Source organism: Mustelus asterias, chromosome 10 (genome assembly GCF_964213995.1).
Source record: "Mustelus asterias chromosome 10, sMusAst1.hap1.1, whole genome shotgun sequence".
NCBI classification, from domain to species: domain Eukaryota; kingdom Metazoa; phylum Chordata; class Chondrichthyes; order Carcharhiniformes; family Triakidae; genus Mustelus; species Mustelus asterias.
The window spans coordinates 62,503,253-62,524,679 of NC_135810.1; the positions used below are offsets into that span (position 1 = coordinate 62,503,253).

Sequence of the window (21,427 nt, forward strand, 5' to 3'; positions counted from 1 at the left end):
TATACCCATCCACAGTGATGGGGGAGAAAAGAATATCAGTGCAAAAGCTAAGGCTAAAACATTTGTAACAATCTTCAGCCAAAAATGCCAAGTGGATGATCCATCTCGGCTTCTTCTGGAGATCCACTGCATCACAGATGCCAGTCTTCAGCCAATTCAACTCACTCCACATGATATTAAGAAATGGCTGTAGGCACTGGATAAAATAAAATGTAAAAGTCGTCCTAGTCACAGAGGACTACAGGGTGCTCTCCATTTTGAGTGAGAGAGAGAGAGCTGACAGGTGGTGATTTAACCTGAGGGTCACCACATTTCAAGTGAGGGGCAAGGTTGAGAAAGCATGGGCCTTCATGAATAACCTTATCAGGAATTGAACCTGCGCTGTCAGTGTTGCTCTGCATCGTGAACCAGCTGTTCAGCCAACTGAGCGAACCAATTCCCCTTGACATTCAATGGCAATACCATTGCTGATTCCCTTATTATCAATATTCTGGGGATACCATTGACCAGAAACCGAATTGGACTAGCCATAGAAATACCATGGCTAAGAGAGCAGGTCAAAGGCTATAAATCCTGCCTCCTGACTCTCAAAGCCTGTCCACCATCTAAAATACACAAGTCAGGAGTGTGATGTAATACTCACCACTTGCCTAGATGAGTGCAGCTCCAACAGCATTCAAGAAGTTGACACTATCCAGGACAAAGCAGCCCACTTGATTGGCACCCCATCCACAAACATTCACTCCCTCCACCACCGACACACAGTGGCAGTATTATCTACCATCTACAAGGAGCACATCAGGAACTCATCAAGACTTCTTAGATAGCACACTCCAAACCCAGGACCACTACCTTCCAGAATGACAAGGAGGGGAAGAACCACTACCTAGAAGTTCCGCACTAAGCCACACAGCAACCTGTCTTGGAAATATATTGCTGTTCCTTCAGTGTCACTGGGGGTGAAAATCCTGGAATCACTGTCTAACAGCACTGTGGCTGCATCCACACCACATGGAATGCAGTGTTTAAGATGGCAGTTCACCAACATCTTCTGAAAGGTAATTAGGGATGGGCAACCAATGCTGGCATAGCCAGTAATACCCACATCCCAAGAACGAATAACAAAAAAAGCCATGGATGGATCTGTCTCATCAAGTTTCTGCTTTTTAATGGATTGTATTTTTGTTGACTGCTTTGAATAATTCCTTTAAATTTCACCCCCACGCTGCCCTGTTTCTTTACTGCCATATCTTTTAGACTATTGACCCAATCAATCTGCCAGCTTAAAAAATTAAAATTCTTGTTTTGGATTTGAGTATGTTGCCCTCAAACTTCATTAACAATTCAGTTGTATTATGGTCACTTTTCCCCAGAGGTCCAAATGCCATGAAATTATCTATATGTAATAGATATAAAATAGTGTTACCCCTCATTAGTTCCATAATATGTTCTTCTAGGAAACTGCTGCAAAAGCATGCAACAAACTCAACTTCTAAACTACATCTACCAATTTGATTTGACATCCCCCCCATCCATATATGAAGATTAAATTCCCCATCTACTCCCAGCAGTACTTACATCAGGGCAACTCCTTCTCCTTTTCGAAACATAAAATAGTATGAAATATTTATTTCCCAACCCTGGTCAGCTTATAGTCATACTTCTGCAATGGTGATTAAATCACACTAATTTATCTCTGCTTGCATTACAAGTTCATCGACCTTGTAATTAATGCTCTTTGCATTCAGATAAAGAGTCTTTTGTTTTACATTTTTACTGCTATTCTTTGCATAGAACTTATTTTCTAATTCATTATTCACATCAAATTCTCTCCTTTCCTGTTCCATTATATTTGTCTTTACCTAGTTGCTACATTGCTCTACTGACTCTTTCCTTTAGATTACTAAATTCCCTTTCATTTGACCCCACACCTTTTAGTTTAAAGCTCTAACACCACCTTAGTTATACAATTTGCAAGGATGCTGATCCCAGTTCTGTTTCTGTGTAGTCTCTCCCCAATATTGAAACCAAAGCCACCTAAATCAAAATCCCTTCTTCCCACACCACAATTTGAGGCACACGTTTACTTCTCTGATTTGTTCGAGCCTATGGCAATTGGCCATGGCTCAGTAAATAAATAAGAAATTACCCTCGAGTTTCTGTCAAATAATTTAGAAACCAGCTCTTCAAAGTCTCTCCTCAGAATTTCATCCACAACCGTACTTAAATCATAGGTTCTTACATGGACAATGAAAATTGGATCGTCTCCCTCTCATTCCAAGTTCTTCTCCAGTCAAAGGCAAATGTCTATAACCCTGGCACTGGGCAGGCAACACAACCCTCAAAACTCCCAGTTGTGACTGTGAAGGACAGTGCATGGTCCACTGACCATACTGTGTCCTCTCACTTCTACATTCTTTTTTACCACCATTCACCACCTGCCTGCCCACCATTTTAGCCGCCTATAGTATAGTGCTATGGTCACTTTGCACACCCTCCCGGCAGTCCTTGTTATCATCCATCCAGCTTGTACATTGTAACGCTTAGTTAGGTTCAACTGCTGACCCATCTTGAATTCCCTTACCTGACTGAATCATTATTACATCATCCTGCCCCTGATCAACTCTAGAGGGTTCTACTTAACCAAAGGGGTATGACAACCTTCTGGGACAACGAATCAAGGTAGCTCTCCTCTTTCCTGATGCCCAACGATGTTTGCACCTTGGCCTCCAGCGCACCAACTCTGAACCAGAGCTCCTTAAGCTCTCCACAAACTCCCACATTCTGCAGTTATAGCACACCACCTGTCCTGCATGTTCTACTAATGTTATTTATTTACATATTTGATTGGTGAATTTGTTACTAATTTAGTAAAGTAATTGCATTTATTAACAAAAACTTAAACACCAGATTTCATTTGCACAGTTAAAATGAATCTTACAGAAAATTCTCCTCAAAAGATTTCCTACTTGGTTAGACTCACAAATAAACACCCTTTCAGACAACAATCCCTTTAAATATTCAATACATAAAATTTCCACTAATATTACCACAAGGTAAACCTACTGTTGCTGTAGGAGTGGCATGTGGGACACAGGGCTTATCTCTTGCTCTACCACTGTGCTGTGGAAATTCAAAAGCTTTTGAATAAAACCCTGCTTCCTGAAAATAATCAGACACTTTATGTGTTAGCTGGAAGCTGCCCTGCCCCACTTTAATTCCTCATAGTTCTGTTCCCGCACAAAGCACAGTCCAGGAGCTCTTACATAACCACTCCCAACACAACTCTCTTTAAATATTGTTTTCTCTTTCATCATTTCCCATTGTCCATATCCTTATTTGAGTTTTACTTTTCCTTGAATATAAAAAATCTTTTATGTTCTCCTTATTGTCTCCACTTTCGGGTAAATAAATGTAATAATTTTACCTTATCTATTTATGAACTTTTCCCAGTTCCCTCTTTTACTTCACTTTGAAATTTAACAACTGGACACAACAAACTTTCTTCATCTCCCAATGCAAAATTCAACTCATGTCTTGTTTAGCTGTGGAACATCTAACTTGGCCATATTCACCTTCAATTGCCTGGCTTTCACACCTAACCCATTTGATGTTCTGAACTTCTTAGGCACTCAGTCCCCAGCTTAAGTAAATTAGTCATGCATGCAGATATAGTCCCCATAGAATACCACAGTAGACCACAAAAAATATTTTAAAATAATAACGTTTTCTTCACAATAGCACATCGGTTTATGAAAGTCCAATCAAAACTCTTAACTCTCTGCAAATGTTTAATTCCGTTGAACAACCAACATACTTCAATTCATAACTCCACATCAAAGGCAGCTAATTCTTTAATAATCTCCTTGAGCTGTTAGTTAAACTGTAAACCTAGAACCCTCCCTGCTCAGATAATTATAGTTTCTGGACTGCAGTCAAGCATACATAATGACATTATGATAGCCCTTGGTGATATGTCAACAAACAGCTATTGTAATTGCTAGGACAGTTTGTTTTCAAAGGTAACTTGATTTTTATATTTTTAAGGGGCTGGGTGTTTAAACAATTTCATGTCACGACAGTTCTATAGACATTATCTACCCTTTAAGAATTTTTATGTCTAAGCTGAAAGTTTGCGACTCCCCCCACATTGTAGATCAATGCCCTGATTATAGCAAAAAGAGGTTTGTTTGAACTCGGCTTAACCCTAACCCATCTTTCCCTACAGCCAAGACTTCCATATCCAGGACCCATCCGTCAGCTTGAATGTCTGCAGAGCCTTCAAGACTCTGCAAAATCCAAGCATTAAAAAAAAGTTTATTTATTAGCGTCACAAATAGGCTTATGTTAACACTGCAATGAATTTACTGTGAAAATCCTTTAGTTGCCACACTCCAGCGTGTGTTCGGGTACACTGACGGAGAATGTAGCATGGCCAATGCACCTAACCAGCACATCTTTCGGACTGTGGGAGGAAACTGGAGCACCCGGAGGAAACCCATGCCGACACAGGGAGAACATGCAGACTCCACACAGATAGTGACCCAAGCCGGGAATCGAACCTGGGCCCTTGGCGCTCTGAAGCAGCAGTGCTAACCACTGTAATCTTTGTCAGATGCAACACATCAGATGTCCTATGTTTTCTAGTAGTTTGACAGAATTGGTTGTGATAATCATTTGGATATTCAAAGACAGAAACACTTTGCTTTCGTCTTTCAAAATAGTTAAAATAAATCAGAGAATTTAATGTTATTAAGCTAACAGTTTCCCAGGGCCATTGGCCTATAAAGTGCACTGCATAGTGTGGTACTGTGCCATTGTAATCATTACTAAATTAACATCTCTAAATTGGGCATTGGGGGAAGGATATCATTGCTGTATATCATCAACTGGGGAGGGAGAAACAATTTTACCAGGATTTCTGTTCCTGACTGCTAATTAGTGGCTCACACTGAAATGAATGTTCATGTGTGAATGTAATGTATGGACAGTTTAAGTTTGCCTGCAATGCCCCTCAATACTGAATAGCAAGGGCTTTTTCTAAAACTGAGTTGAGGTTTTGGTGGGTGAGTGGGTAACACAGAAACATCAAACATCTCCTGATACAATCAATTGGTGGCCCAAACTGTTCTAACTCCCAGGTCTCATTTACATTTGATCATCCAATCATCTTGGGAACAAGATGCCTGCCTACTTTCTAGGTGAATTTACAGTCATTTTCTCCAGAGGAATATTCAAAAGTCTGAGTGCATCTCTTAAATGGAGGCTGCATTCACTGCTACCCAATTGGTCAATGCAATGAATGGGCAGTGGAAATTCTTATTAATGAGTTGCAAAGCTATACAATCAGGTTCTCTGATGCTTCCAGGATGCTGTATTGTAAGAAGTGAGGGCATGAAAAGACATTCTGCTTCCCAGCAAATCTGCCTGGAGGTTGTAGAGGCTCGCAGAATTTGGGAGTGAATGTGGGAAATGCTTAAATGGCCTGACAAGAGCAGCTAATTAAATAGTCTAATATTTCTCCAATTCTCTTTGAACAATTACCCTTCATCTATCACATTCATCAGTGCAAGTTCACAAGGGGCATGCTGGAATACCTCTCATATTAATTAGAATCGTAAAAAGACAGTGAGATGGTTCCTTGCAGCATAGATCATGATAAACTTATGATAAATCAATTAACACAGGTAAATGTTGCAACCTAAAGTCTTCAGTGGTATCTCAACAAGAACCCAAGATAGATCTTTCACGCAGAAGCAGCAAGCTGTAAGTAGAAATGAGATACATGCTGCAAGTTGTTGTCAAACCGATGTGATCCTCTAATAGGCAAACTCAAGAAATGATCTAGAAAAAGCTCACTTACCATTACAGTCAAACTGTGCTGAGCCTGTGCTTCATGATCCAACTTTTCAGCTATGCTCAACTTGCCTGTACTGTGGTCAAGTTGAAATTTGCGCATGCTTATGGGATCTATACTGCTGTGGATAGAGTAGGTCAACTTGCTTTTCTCATCCCTGTCAGTAGCTTTAATGTGCAGAATCTCCGTATCTATGGTCGCATCCTCAGAAATGGTAACATCATAGCTCGGCTGGGAGAACACAGGGCCGTTATCGTTGTTGTCGAGTATTCTAATAAATACCTGCAAACAAAACAGGGTACAATTAGAGATTCAGCTCAGTTTTTATAACAATGTGTTTTCAAGGATAAGTTATTAATTTCCTGTTCCATGGATTTAAGTAATTGGATATTTGTCTGCAGTAAGGGTGCGAGGAATTTCTGTATTTAATACTTGGAGCAGTATCTCTTTGATCCTGTGGAGCTAGGCTTGAAGGTGGTACTAGGAGCAGCTTTGGAAATGAGGGCATCGGTCAGTGACCCCAACATTCTCACCTCCATTAGATCTTCTCAGAGGTGGGCTATCAATGGCAGCGGCTACCTGATTGGCAGAGGCAGGTTGCCAAATTGAATAATTCAGTGCCCACTGGTGGGCAGATTGGGGATGGTGTTGAAAAGATACCAGGCTGAGGGGAAAGTCCATTATGTGCCAGGAGATGGTTTGTAGGTACTGGTCTGTGGGCCCACGAGGGCTCCTATTGTTCCCCATGTGCACTGGGGCCCTTTCTATCGCAGGGTCACAGCCACAGCTGCAACTCATCCTTTGACTACAATTCTTAAAATGTTACACATCTCCTGAGGGCACCTTCATCTTGAATCACCTTTGCTTTTTCTTACCTGTCACAGCAGTGCCACCTCTCCTGGTAGGGTTTCCAGCAAGACAAATATTGCAGGCCCTCTCACTGGGCTAGCCAGATAGCTGATCTATCCACCACCCTTAATTGGATAGCACTCCCAGAGGCATCTCTGGTAAGGTCATGCAAGAGGGTGACCAGCGATCACCAGCATGGTGGGGACCTGCCTTTGATCCCAAACTCAGAAAATATTTAAAGCTGGTAAGATTCCACCAATTGGATTTTCAAAAAAATGATCAAGAAAAAAATGACAAATGAAAAGGAAAATCACAGATAAAATCTGAAAGCTGTATTGAATAAATGACATGACTAAGTCTTCAACATTTTCTTTCAAAGGATTCTGACACCTTTATCATCTGTTAAATCACAAGTTTACTCACTAATCCTGATCCAAACCAAAGTACATCACATGATTTGTGGTCTATTGGTTGTTTCCTTTGTATTAAAACAACATGAAGAGATAGTCTTTTGTCAGAATAGATGCTATTTTGCTGCAAGGAAGGCTAGCATTATGGGTAAAGGTAAAAGGACTGTCAAATTGAGAGATGAGATATTGAAAACACAATTTCTGTTGAGATGCCCAGTCTCTCCAAGGTGACACTGCCTTGATAAGAGTGCCACAAAAGTCAGTGCTGGGACTGCAGCTATTTAAAATCTATACTATTGACCTAGACAAAGGGACGGAGTGTGATACATCTAAGTTTGCTGACCATACAAAGCTGGATGGGAACGAGAGTTGTGAAGAAGGCACAAGGAGACAGTAAAAAGATATAAGAAATTAAAGTTCAGGTGGCAAGGTGGCAGTATACTACAGGTATACACTGTCTCAAATCTGGCTATCCGAAAACCAGCGATGTCCGAGAACTGAACATGTTTTTAAACTGCCATGTATGAGTTTTAATTGGCACTCACCTGATGAAGGAGCAGCGCTCCGAAAGCCTGTGCTACCAAATAAACCTGTTGGACTTTAACCCGGTGTTGTGAAATACTTACTGAGTTTTAATTATTATTAAATGAGTACAATACTGGCTTGCTCTGCTGGGTGTTGCATTGGCACGATGATGCACCAGCTGGTTATCAGCATAGTGTTCCCATCTTTTCCCATGCTCCAACTGGTCTGGGTGATCCTCGACTCCACCCGATCTACTCAAACCGTCCAATCTGAAAACTGACAAGATCTGAAATCCAGCATGGACTCTGTCCCAAGGCTGCCGGTACTGAGACACTGGGCGGAATTTTCCTGTATCGCCCGCCACAGGAATTGGGGTGACCCTGCGATGGAAAGGTCCGTTGACCTCGGGTGTGAATTTCCGGCCTTGGGATGAGTATGGCTGGAAAATCCTGCCCACTGTCTCAGTATGGGATGTGTGAGGCTATTCAATTGTGTAGTAAGAATAGAAAAACAAAATATTTTTTTAAAAGGTGCAAAACTTTCAAATGCTGATGTTCAAAGAGACTTGGTTGTTCTTGTACAAGGAACACTGAATGTTAGCTTGCAGATACAGCAAGCAATTAGGAAGGTAAATGCCATTTTGGCTTTCATTGCAAAGGAATTGGAGTACAAGCATAAAGATGTCTTGCTGCAATTGCACTAGGATTTAGTATAACACCTAGCATACTTTGTGCAGCTTTGGTCTCCATACTGAAGGAAGGATATGCACAGTAAGAAGTCTCACAACACCAGGTTAAAGTCCAACAGGTTTATTTGGTCGCACAAGGTTTCGGAGCGCGGCCCCTTCATCAGATGAGTGGAGGTAAGGAAGGATAATCATCTATTGGTTCACTAGATTGGTTTCTGGGATGAGAGAGTTCCCTTATGATGAGAGGCAGAGTACATTGGGCCACTTGGGCCCAATTCTAACCTAGTATAAGTGAATAGATTTTTCGTCAGTTATAATCGGACCCATTTTCTCTGGGTCTTAAAAGAATGATTTGATTTGATTTATTGTCACATGTATTAGTATTCAGTGAAAAGTATTGCTTCTTGCGCGCTATACGGACATAGCATACCGTTCATTGAGAAGGGAAGGAGAGGGTGCAGAATGTAGTGTTACAGTTATAGCTAGGGTGTAGAGAAAGATCAACTTAATATAAGGTAGGGCCATTCAAAAGTCTGATGGCAGCAGGGAAGAAGCTGTTCTTGAGTCGGTTGGTACGTGACCTTTGGCTTTTGTATCTTTTTCCCGACGGAAGGGGGCAGAAGAGAGAATATCTGGGGTCCTTAATTATGCTGGCTATCTTTCTGAGGCAACGGGAAGTGTAGACAGAGTCAATGGATGGGAGGCTGGTTTTGCGTGATGGATTGGGCTACATTCATGACCTTTTGTTTCTTGCGGTCTTGGACTGAACAGGAGCCATATCAAGCTGTGATACAACCAGAATGGATGCTTTGGTGAGAGTTGTAGTGAACATGCCAAATTTCCTTGGCCTCCTGAGAAAATAGTGTTGTTGCTGAGCTTTCTTAACTATAGCGTTGGCGTGGAGGGACGAGGACAGGTTTTTGGTGATCTGGACATCTAGAAACTTGAAGCTCTCGACCATTTCCACTTTATTCCATTTGATGTAGACTGGGGCATGTCCTCCATTACGCTTCCTGAACTCGATGATTATCTCCTTTGTTTTACTGACATTGAGGGAGAGATTATTGTTGTCACACCAGTTCACCAGATTCTCTATCTCTTTCCTGTACTCCGTCTCATCATTGTTTGAGATTTGACCCACTATGGTGATGTCATCAGCAAACTTGAAAATCAAGTTGGAGGGGAATTGGCCACACAGTCATACGTGTACAAGGAGTATAGTATGGGGCTGAGGACACAGCCTTGTGGGGCACTGATGTTGAGGATAATCTTGGAGGAGATGCTGTTGCCTATCCTTACTGAGTGTGGTTTGTGGGTTAGGAAGTCTAGGATCCAGTCACAGAGGGAGGAGCCGAGCCCTAGGCTAGTGAGTTCGGAGATGCGTTTTGTAGGAATAATGGTGTTAAAGGCTGAGCTGTAGTCAATAAATATAAGGCTGACACAGATATCTTCGTTATCCAGGTGTTGCAGAGTTGAGTGTGGGGCCAGGGAGATGGCATTTGCTATGGACCTGTTGCAGCGACAGGCAATAGAATGAGAGGCAAACTCATTGAAACATTCTAGATACTGAATGTCTTACAGAGTAGATATAGAAAGGTTATTTCTTCTGTCTGATGAATCTAGAACACATGAACATAGTCTCAAGATAAAGTGCCAATCATTTTAGAATTGAAATGAGAAATTCTTCAGTCAAATTGTCATAAATCTTTGGAGTTGTCTATTCCAGAGGATTATGGATATTCCATGATTGAGTATATTTAAGGTCTGTTTCAGCCCATTTGCTAATTTATGGATGTGCAGCGAACAATGATCTTATCTGGATAGCCTTTATGATGCAGGATAGCTTGGTTTATTTTTGTGTCAAGTTTGCAAGGTGGGAAAATGGTTAGAATCCTTATTTACATGGTTACTGATAAGGCCAATCTTATAGTGCTAAAGCTACGTAAAACGCAATATGCATATTGACTGTGGAATGTAGGCTTGCAGTACACAAAAAAGCTTCAGCAATATGTCTATTTTTTCAACAATATTCAATTTCTGTATGATTCTGTAGTGACTGTTTACAAAACTTTTTCAAATCAATTTTTTCAACCTACTTCTTAGTCATATATCTTGCTCTCTGCTGTGTGACTGAACATCGCTTCTTTTACTGATTTCTACTTTCTCCCCCTCCTCCATGTGTCTTTTCTTTGGTAAGGCGACTATAAAAAGTCACTTATTATTGTTCTGATGAGATGAATGGTTCATAGTGTAGAAAGCAGTGTCCAATCTGACTAGGTTAGACAGGAGTGAGTCTCAAGAGAATTTGAAGGTTTCTCATTCATATTCATCTCAAATTTGCATCTTGATTTAGAGGTGAGAAAATTACTAAGCACTAGAGAGCCAGTTTGAAAGTCAGGACTTAATGCTCAGATTATATAATTCAGTGAAACCGTATTTTGTGAAGGAGACAGCACTTACAAATTAAATAATGGGCATTTATTGGATGTGCAGATCAGTAATTTACATTGGAGATAGCTCATATTCATAGCCAACAGCGTATGACCCAAATTAATTCAAAGATGAAACTAGATCTAACTGAATAGTTCAGGGACATGAATGGTTCTGCTACACATCCTTATTTCTGTTCAAAACCTGTTATGTGATGCTCTTCCCTGCAGTATAATGCCTTTAGTCTATTTGCATTCAGTGCACAAAACCCTTGAAGCAACTTTCCTTTATCCTTCCAAAGATCCCCTATTTCCCACAACTAAGAAAAGCTCCTGTGGACCCAGTTGTCCAATATCTGTGGTCAACTGGAAATTCAGATGTGGCTAATTGTATTTCTCCTGAGTGAATAAAGATAAGTAGCATTCATAGATAAATAGTGCATCCTGGTGTACTTTGACTTTTGTACTTTGTTGATAAGACATGAAGGCAAAAATCAGAGCCTGAATATTTTTGATTGGCTAAGCGCTTTCTTTCCTTGGGGTGAAATTTTCCCTGTATTTAGCAGAATGCAAAAATGGGCGGGAAAAGCACATTGAAGCCACTAGCACCATGGCAGTTTTCTCCTACATATCATTGGGAAAACTGAAAAATAAATGGCAAGGGGCTGTTCCAACAGCAATACAATGGCAGGGCGGGCTTGATTAACTTCAGTTTTTAAAGATTGGGCATCATTTTTAAAGGCCACCTGCCCCTTATCACTACATAGACAGAGAGTGCTTGGGGGGGGGGGGGGGGGGGGGGGGTGTGTGTGTGCTCAGGCATAACCCTCTCCCCTCTGAGCGATGGGGGGGGGGGGTGCTCAGGCATAACCCTCTCCCCTCTGAGCGATGCACTCACCTGAGCTCATCAAGGGGGAAGGGGGGGGGGGGGGTCTGTCTGCAAGATGTACATTGTTGGACACCAGTTGTAACTCATGCTGTTCAGTCTTCACACTGATCTGAATGGATGTTCTTATAGTACAGTAAGAGTTTTAACAACACCAGGTTAAAGTCCAACAGGTTTATTTGGTAGCAAATGCCATTAGCTTTCGGAGCGCTGCTCCTTCATCACGTACGAAGGAGCAGCGCTCCGAAAGCTAATGGCATTTGCTACCAAATAAACCTGTTGGACTTTAACTTGGTGTTGTTAAAACTCTTACTGTGTTTCCCCCAGTCCAATGCCGGCATCTCCACATCATGTTCTTATAGTAGTCAGGGGTGGTGGTGGTGGTGGTGTTGATTCAGGCACAGTGCTCTGATAATGTGTTACGATCCTGTTACGTTACTGTAGGGGCGGGAGAATTGTGCATGTTTTTACATTGGTGTGAAATGCAATCTGGACATTTCACAAGATTTTCTGCTCCCGCTGCCAATCCCACCCAATGAAAACAGGAGCAGAAAACTGAAATGCGATAAATGTTTGTTAAATAAATATGAAATATATTGTACCAGTTGGTAAGGTGTGTTCTACTAAAAGTGGCACAGGCAACTACAATGGTGCTATCATAGGCACACCTGTGGCTAGCCTGTAAAGTCCATTAGAGAACATGCTGTAGATAAAAGTTATTCAGAAATCAAACATTGAAGTTGCTATGAGATGTTTAGAATCTTACCACCTTGCCACGTCCGTCGGTCAGAGTGGCGAGCTCGGAAAATAATGTGCGAGGCCAAAAGTCCAAATCGTGCCCAGCGTGGAATTGTTTGCTATCTTCCTGGCCCCCCAAAATGGGCAAGGAGCTTATTAGCATGAATTTGACTGTATTTCAATGTCATTAGCAAGTTCAACACGCAATCGTTCCCCCCTCCTGAATTCTTCCCACCTGGCTGACATGACATCACACTGCCGCGAATCACTGCTGCTCTATAAAAGTGTGGTTCAGGCGTAGCAGTAGCGAAGGGGAGCTAGGAGGTGAATACCACTGAGCACCAAACCCTGAGGCGTGGGGGCGGCGATGGTGGTGTCTCAGTCACTGCCATGGTGCGGGGCCTGCATGGGTGCAGGGTTTTTTGGGGCCTCGTACTGGGGGTCACCGCTGGCTTGGGGCTCGTGTTGCGCATTCCCCCATGCCACTGAACCACCCCTCATATGCATATGTGGTTGACTTCCAACGCCATTGATGTCGTTATGGTTACCCTGCCATCCGTCTGCTGGACAGGCGCTGTGGCTGACTGCTGGCATTCCATCCTAGGCCCCACTAACAGAAACAAGAATCAGACTTGGCAGCTGTTTCCCCAATCAAGGGAGCTCTGCAGATGTTAACACGACTCCTCAAACTGCATGGGCTCTGCAGTGCTGCCTTCGATGGGAACCCATCTCGTGATTAGTCAAGAGGGTGCTTCTCCGCCGCCTGTCTGAACTGCTCGCCATTCCTGGAAGCCACTGAACCAGACATCCAGGAGGGTGCACTCATGTCCACGCTTCAGGAGTTACCATTGCAGACCTCACAGCCACCCGCCTCCTCACAGCCATGTGTATGCTCTCCATGCCCGCCGTGGCCATGATGTGGCAGCAGTCAGCTGCCCACTGAGGTGGAACATGGCACCGGTGATGGTGTCAGGTTGCTGGGCGACCAGACGCATGAGGTCACGCCTGCCCATTGGCCCAAAGGGTGGGACAGAGGACTAAGACAGAAATCCTGCCTTTACAGGACCCGTATGTCATTCAATAGGCTTCAGGATGCCATGTGCTGCTACAGACTGCATCTTAGTAAGGAGACAGTGCAGCACCTGTGGTGGGGCAGGACGACACCTGCTACCACTGGCAGTGAAGGTCATGGTAGCTCTCAACTTCTATGCCACCAGGTTCTTCCAGGCCTCCAGCCGGGACCTCTGCGGCATCTCCCAGCCCTCTGTGCACAAGTGCATCTGTGAGGTGACTGATCCTCTGTACACCCACGCAGCCAAAATCAACTTTGCCATGGGCCAAGGCAAAAAAAAAAGCTGAGCTGCAGGCTCCAGCATCATTACCGGGATGCCCCACGGGCACGGGGCTATTGATAGGATGCACGTCACCCTGCAGGCCCCATATGATCAAGGGGCATTTTTAATTAACAGGAAAGGTTTTCACTCCCTTAACATCGAGATTGTGTGATTGCTGGATGAACACCATACAGATGTGTGCATTCCACCCAAGGAGTGTGCATGATGGCTACATCTTGCATAGCTCAGAAACCCCAGGCTGCCAGGATAGCTTGAGGGGACAAGGGCTACCTGCTGCCGTCATGGCTGATGATGCCAGTGCAGCCCATGCTGCCACCTGGTCCCCCGTCGAACAATGCATCAGGCTTCTGAAGATGCAGCTCCTCTGCCTGGACCGCTTTGACAGGGCCCTCCAGTACAGCCCCCTGAGAGTCTCCCATTGTGATCTGCTCTGCATTCCACAAACTGGCACAGCAGCAGGGAAACATCTTGGAGGAGGAGGAGGAGGGTGGAAACCGCTGAGGAGGAGCAGGATGAAGCCTGAGAGGACGTGGACAAGGCCAAGGAGGAGCTGGAGGATGAAAGACAGGTGGCAGCAAGGGTCCTGAAAGGCAGGACCGCAAGGGAGGCCCTCATCGCCAATCGGAGGTGTCGGCTTCACCAGCTCTGACCCTACCTGCCCACCACCCCCAGGAGCCTTCATTCCCATCCCTCTCCACCCTTTGTCCACACCCCCACCCATCAGCTGTAGAAAAGATGGATGCCACGGAAGGAATCTCTGTGGGTGGAGATTAGGAACAGGAAGGGGTCGGTAACTTTACTGGGTGTTTTCTATAGGCCGCCCAATAGTAGCAGAGATGTGGAGGAGCAGATTGGGAAGCAGATTCTGGAGAGATGTGATAATAACAGAGTGGTCGTGATGGGAGATTTTAAGTTCCCAAATATCGATTGGAATATCCCTAGGGTAAGGGGATTAGATGGAGAGGAGTTTGTTAGGTGTGTTCAGGAGGGCTTCCTGACACAGTATGTGGATAAACCTACAAGAGTAGAGGCTGTGCTTGATTTGATATTCGGGAATGAACCTGGGCAGGTGTCAGATCTATCAGTGGGAGAGCATTTTGGGGATAGTGATCATAACTCTATCTCCTTTACACTAGCATTGGAGAGAGATAGGATCAGCCGAGCTAGGAAAGTGTTTATCTGGAGTAAGGGCAACTATGATGCTATTAGGCAGGAAATTAGAGGCATAAATTGGAAGGAGGTTTTCTCAGGGAAATGTACAGAAGAAATGTGGCAAATTTTCAAGGAAAATTTGTCTGGAGCGCTGCATGGCAATGTTCTGGTGCGACAGGGGAGTTATGGTAGGTTACAGGAACCGTGGTGCACGAAAGCTGTAATGGATTTAGTCAGGAAGAAAAGAAAAACCTACAAAAGGTTCAGGGAGCTAGGTAATGTTAGAAATCTAGAAGAGTATACGACTAGTAGGAAGGAACTAAAGAGGAAAATTAGAATAGCCAGGAGGGGACATGAGAAGCCTTGGCAGACAGGACAAAGGAAAACCCCAAGGCATTCTACAAGTATGTGAAGAGCAAGAGGATAAGATGTGAAGGAGTAGGACCTATCAAATGTAACGGTGGGAAAGTCTGTATAGAACCGGTTGAAATAGCAGACTCAATGAATACTTTGCTTCAGTATTCACAGTGGAAAAGGATCTTGGTAGTTGCAGTGCAGACTTGCAGTGGACAGAAAGATTGAGCATGTGGACATTAGGAAAGAGGATGTGTTGAAGCTGTTGAAAAGCATCAAGTTAGATAAATCGCCGGGACCAGTTGGGATGTTCCCCAGGTTACTGTGGGAGGCGAGGGAAGAGATTGCTGATCCTCTGGCGATGATCTTTGCGTCAAAAATGGAGAGGGGAGAGGTTCCGGAGGATTGGAGGATTGTGGATGTGGTTCCGTTATTCAAGAAAGGGAGAAGAGATAGCCCAGAAAATTATAGACCGGTGAGTCTAACCTCAGTGGTAGGTAAGTTGATGGAGAAGATCTTGAGAGGCAGGATTTATGAACATTTGGAAAGAAATACTATGATCAGAAGTAGCCAGCGCGGCTTTGTCCGAGGCAGATCATGCCTTACGAGTCTGATTGAGTTTTTTGAAGATGTGACTAGACACTTGGACGGGGGAAGAGCGGTAGATGTGGTTTATATGGATTTTAGTAAGGCGTTTGATAAGGTGCCCCATGCAAGGCTTATGGAGAAAGTGAAGGGGCATGGGATGCAAGGGGACATTGCTTTGTGGATTCAGAACTAGCTTGCCCACAGAGGGCAAAGAGTCGTTGTAGATGGGTCTTTTTCAGAGTGGAGGTCGGTCACCAGTGTGATGCCGCAGGGATCTGTTCTGGGACCCTTGCTCTTTGTGATGTTTATAAATGACCTGGATGAGGAAATGGAAGGATGGGTTGGCAAGTTTGGTGATGACACAAAGGTTGGAGGTGTTGTGGATAGTGTAGAGGGATGTCAGCAGTTGCAACGAGACATAGATAAGATGCAAGACTGGGCGGAGAAGTGGCAGATGGACTTCAACCCAGATAAGTGTGTGGTGGTTCATTTTGGCAGGTCGAATAGGATGGAAGAATATAATATTAAGGGTAAGACGCTTGGCAGTGTGGAAGATCAGAAGGATCTTGGGGTCCAGGTTCATAGGATGCTCAAAGCGGCGTCGCAGGTAGAGGCTGTAGTTAAGAAGGCGTATGGAATACTGGCCTTCAACAATAGAGAAATTGAGTTTAGAAATCAGGAGTTAATACTGCAGTTGTATAGGACCCTGGTCAGACCCCACCTGGAGCACTGTGCCCAGTTCTGGTTGCCTCATTACAGAAAGGATGTGGAAGCCATAGAACGGGTGCAGAGGAGATTTACGAGGATGTTGCCGTGATTAAGTGGTATGCCTTATGAGGATAGGTTGAGAGAGCTAGATCTATTCTCCTTGGAGAGGCGAAGGATGAGAGGTGACCTGATAGAGGTGTATAAGATGTTGAGAGGTATTGATAGAGTGGATTCTCAGAGGCTTTTACCCAGGGCTGAAATGGTTGTCACGAGAGGCCACAGGTTTAGGGTGCTGGGGAGTAGGTATAGAGGAGATGTTAGTTTTTCACTCAGAGGGTGGTGGGTGCGTGGAATCGGCTGCCGGTAGTGGTGGTGGAAGCGGATTTGATTGAGTCTTTTAAGAGACTTTTGGATAGGTTCATGGAGGTTAGTAAGATAGAGGGTTATAGATGAGCCTAGAAGGTAAGGAAATTGTTTGGCGCAACTTGTGGGCCGAAGGGCCTGTTTGTGCTGTAGCTTTTCTATGTTCTATGTTCCAATTGACATCACACCAGGGTGTTGGGCCTGGATTGGCTGTGTTAGCGAGTTACTGGTCCAGCGGGAGGGTGATGAAGACTCGCTATGCGGCACAATGTGATGCTGCCCTGGTGCAACACAAGGCTGACTCCTACCTGTTCTCTGACTGCACACTGGCGTCAGGGGCAACACCGTCTGGTCCAATCCCCCGGGGGTCGGGAGGTGGTGCAGGGGGTCAGGTTCTTGGATTCAGTGGGTGCTGGAGGGTGGGGGAGGGGGTTTGGTGGGTGCTGGGGATGCCATGACAGGCTGTCTGCCCTGTGGACTTACAGGGCCCCACTGCTGGAACTGCTTGGGATGAACGCTTGGAGCACAATGGCAGTCAGGGATCTGGCGCAGGTGCTGGGAAGTGGAGATTGCAGATTCGATGGGCTGAAGGGACTCTCTCACACAGAATGGCGCTCTGAGCCTCTATGCGTCGGAATACGGCCATCCGTGTGGAAGGTGATCACAGGCAGATTTGTCACAGATATGTGGTCCAATAACATTTAATAATGATTTTCTAATTGACAATTAACAGAACCCTAACTGGGTTCACCCGTGTCCTTTTGATGAGACTAGAACTTCTTAACCTTATCTAACCTACCGCTACGTCTAGGTCGCCCCCAGATACACATCAGAGGTGCAGACGGTCAGCTGTGTTCCGCACCCAATGGTGCCCTTTGCGGGTGTCCCCTGGTTTGGAGGGTCCCTGGAATGCACCAGTGTCGGGAAGTGAGGATTAGGAAGGGCGGGGAATGGCTGGAGTCACCTGGCTGGAAGGCACTGGCATGGTCAACAGCCCCTTCTCCTCCCTTAGAATGCCCATGAGCCCTAGAGCATGGGTCAGTGGGGCAGCTGGAGTGAGCTAGAGAGGCCTCGGTGTCACCTAGTTCTGCCAGTCCGGAGGCACATCTGCCTCTGCCCCATGGTGTGCGAGCTTCAGCGACAACCCTCTGAGACTGGGCCAAGCTCGAGGCCCGCAGCCATGGTTCTCAAGCGTGCTCATGGGGTCATCAGCGACTCGGCCAGGCCTTGGACCCTGCCACCCATGGCAATCATTTCCTGCCCCAGGCTTTCTACTGCTTCGCTACGCTTGCAGTGTTGGCGCGGGTGCTATGAAGTGCTGGCACCACTTCCTGCCACTGAAGGGTGTGGGACTCCAAACAGCCTTGCAGTTGTTAGGATGTTGCTGACAGCCCCCCTTGGAAAACTCAGCTCTATTTCTGCATCTCCAGCAGATTTGGGAGAACTGATCCCAAGGGTTCAGCACCTGGCTGGGGGCCGGTCTCCTCGAGCTCTGGGAGACCTCGGCTTACTCGAGCTCTCGGACAATCCCACCTCTACCTGATGTACATCAACGGTTGTGTGGTGCGCACCAGAAAGTGCCCCAGAAGCCTCATCATTAACATGTTCCACTGAGGTAACTATCTGCGCTGGTGGATGGTGCACATAATGCCTTTGTTGATTGTTTAGAGATGGGGGTCTCAGCGGGGGCTGTTAGGAGGGTGTCGACTCCTGATGACCCAGACTCATCGGGGTCATTTCCTGTAAAATAACATACAGTAAGTGCAAGGGAGGGGCAAGTATTTGGGCAGATTGCAATTTACTTCAGATAGGTCATATTAAATAAGGTTTTGTGGTTCCTCTCTTCTGGCGTGCAGCCCAACCTTGCTGTCAGTCAGTGCTCTCTCCTTGAACTTCCCTGACGGCTCCATGGCTCGCTCCCCAAATGCAGTGAGGATACGCAGCTCGCACCTCTGGTCTGCTTTTGGCAATTATGGGCCACCTTCTCCTGCGGGGACAGAAGGGGGAAATTGGAAGCCTGATGGCTGGAAGGGCACAGGGTGATGGGAGTGGGGACAATCGGGTGGTGTATGTCAAGACTGTGCCTTGGCAGGCAGTGGTTCTGATGGGAGTGTACTCGAGTGTTTGGAGTAAGGTACTAGGGGGCCGGGTGCTGGAAGGCTACGAGGTGTCAGGGATGTAGACATTCTAGGCACAACGGACAGAACTGATGCCAGGATGGGATGGACACTCACCTTTACTGACTGAATGAGGTTGTTCATTTTCTTTCTGCACTGGCCGCTGGTCCTCCATGCCAGCGACAGCCGGTGCTCCACTTCCCAGGCCGCCTTGCTGGCCCGACCCCTGTGCCGCCGCCGCCAGTCTCTGGGAAAGAAGATGGACCTCCTCTCCTGCACAGCGTCCAGTAGCCGTCCCAACTCTCCCTTCTTAAATCGTGGAGCTGCTCTATGAGGTGCCATCTTCCTGGCGTGACTGGCTGTTTGTGCATCATTAGTGTTTCAATGGAGCTCCACTTGCTTAATGGCACACAGCTGTGGCCACTTTGGGTGAATCATGCATCTGGTGCATCTGTGACAGTGTGATTTGTATGGAGGCTCTTTCATTGCACTAAGTATCGAAAGATTGCCATGCAGAGTGTGCCGACAAAACTGGCACGGAGCACTCCTGTTCTCTCATTGTTATGACACTTCAAAATTTTTTGGGAAAATTCCACCCGACATGTCGATTGGAAACTTTGACAAATTAAATAGAAATAAAAAGACCACAGGAATTGATTCAGGAAATATGTCCAAAGCTGGTTCTTAATGAAGTTCATGAATACTCAATGATGTGTGTAATGATTGAAAAAAGTATTTGGATGAATGCCATGAACGAAAATAAACCAGTGCTTTATAAGAAAAGGTTCCTAAATAATTTTACTGCTCAATCAATGACTTAAAAACAGACGCTGATATCTCAAAAAACTTCCGCAATACAGAGTGCATTATGTATTAACACTAGTAATGTTCCCAAGTGTAGCTACCATTATGAATGCAAACTTTATCTATCACAAAGCTTGAAAATAACATAAATCAGGGCAGAAGAATTTCAAAGCCAAGTGTTGTATTTTGAGAAACCCATCCAAGTGGGCAAGAACATGGCAAATGGAACATTACATGGAAAAATGTGAAGTTATTCACTTTAATAGGAAAAACACAAATGTAGGCTGTTTGCGTTATATTTAATTCTGCTTGTTGACATGAGCCCGAGGGTTATCATTATAGGATTTGTGCTCATGACTGAGTTTACAACCTAACATTGTCACAGTGGAGGATATGTTATGTGAAAAGTTTGACTCACAGATTCAAGTGGTTGTAGAAATGTTTTCTCTCAGTAGAGATTAGTTGAAGGTATTACAATGTATTGAATGTTGTTTTAATCAATGAGAATATTTTTAAAATAGTGATGTCATCAATAAATAGCTTATTTTACATCAGCATGACTCATGAGGTTTGTCCATGGTGGATACTAGATGAGTTGGCGTGGAAAGGGGTAAGGGCAAATGGTGGGGGGAGATGGGGCACAGATTGGCATGAATTGACTAAGTTGGCACAGGGATTATAAAAGGCCCTAGGGATGAGTGGGCAGCATGCATTGGCATGGGGGCATAGAGTATAGTTAAGTTCATAGGGTGGCATTATAGATATGAAGGGCCATGGGGGTGGGTACAGAGGCACACGCTGGCATGGGGTTTGAGGTTCCTGGAGGGTGGGGCATAAGGTGGCATAGGTTGGCATGGAAGCAGCATCAAGTGGTTTAGGGGTGAGGCCTGGAGGGCTCATTTTTGATCTGTTCATATATACTGATAAATTCAAAGACTGCCTTCTACCCAGCCCACATGTGCACCTGGATGCCGCTGCACTGATTCTAGCAGTGGTAAGCGCAAATTTTAATTCAGGCAGTAACACTTCCCCCCCCCCCACCCCCCCCACTCTCCCCGGAATGAAAATTCCAACTTCTGGGCCTCTTCTCTGCTATTTTCTTGGGCCCATCTTTGTCTTTGATAATCATTTCTTTTTTTCATACCTATAGAAGCTTTCGCAAGTCCTTTTTACATTTCTGGCTCGTTTACTTTCAAATTCTATTTTCCCTTTTTTTAGTTTCCTTTGCATATTTTCTGAAATCTAAAATATTCCCAATCCTCAGGCCTACTACTTTTGTGACAACTTTAAAAGCCTCTTCCTTTGATCGGAATGTCCCCACCTGTCATCACTGCTGCTTCCTGGACCCCCACATGGGATGTTATTGGTGGTAACTACTTTGGGATCATCCAATCTAGGGGATTAACCCCCACCATCACACTTGTATTCAGACCTGCTAATTGCTTGACCTTTGGTTCTTTTGCCACTTTAAATGCCCAGCTACCTTTTCTGGGGTAGCAGTGGCTATCCTGCTACAGAACTGCTGACGTTTTGCGGCCAGTCACTGCCATATTCCTGTTTTGCGGCAGGAATTCTAGAGAGAGGACATTATAGTTGTATAGGTG

At 44.9% G+C, this 21,427-nt stretch overlaps 1 protein-coding gene across 1 annotated transcript in view; it reads right to left on the reverse strand.

The window, feature by feature from the left end:
• The window catches only part of LOC144499631 (protocadherin Fat 3-like), a 696,014-nt gene that overhangs the window by 130,232 nt on the left and 544,355 nt on the right, over positions 1–21,427 (reverse strand). Inside the window, exon 10 of the mRNA XM_078221804.1 lies at positions 5,864–6,139. Coding sequence (XP_078077930.1) covers positions 5,864–6,139 — 276 coding nt within the window. The remainder of the gene's footprint in view (positions 1–5,863; positions 6,140–21,427) is intronic.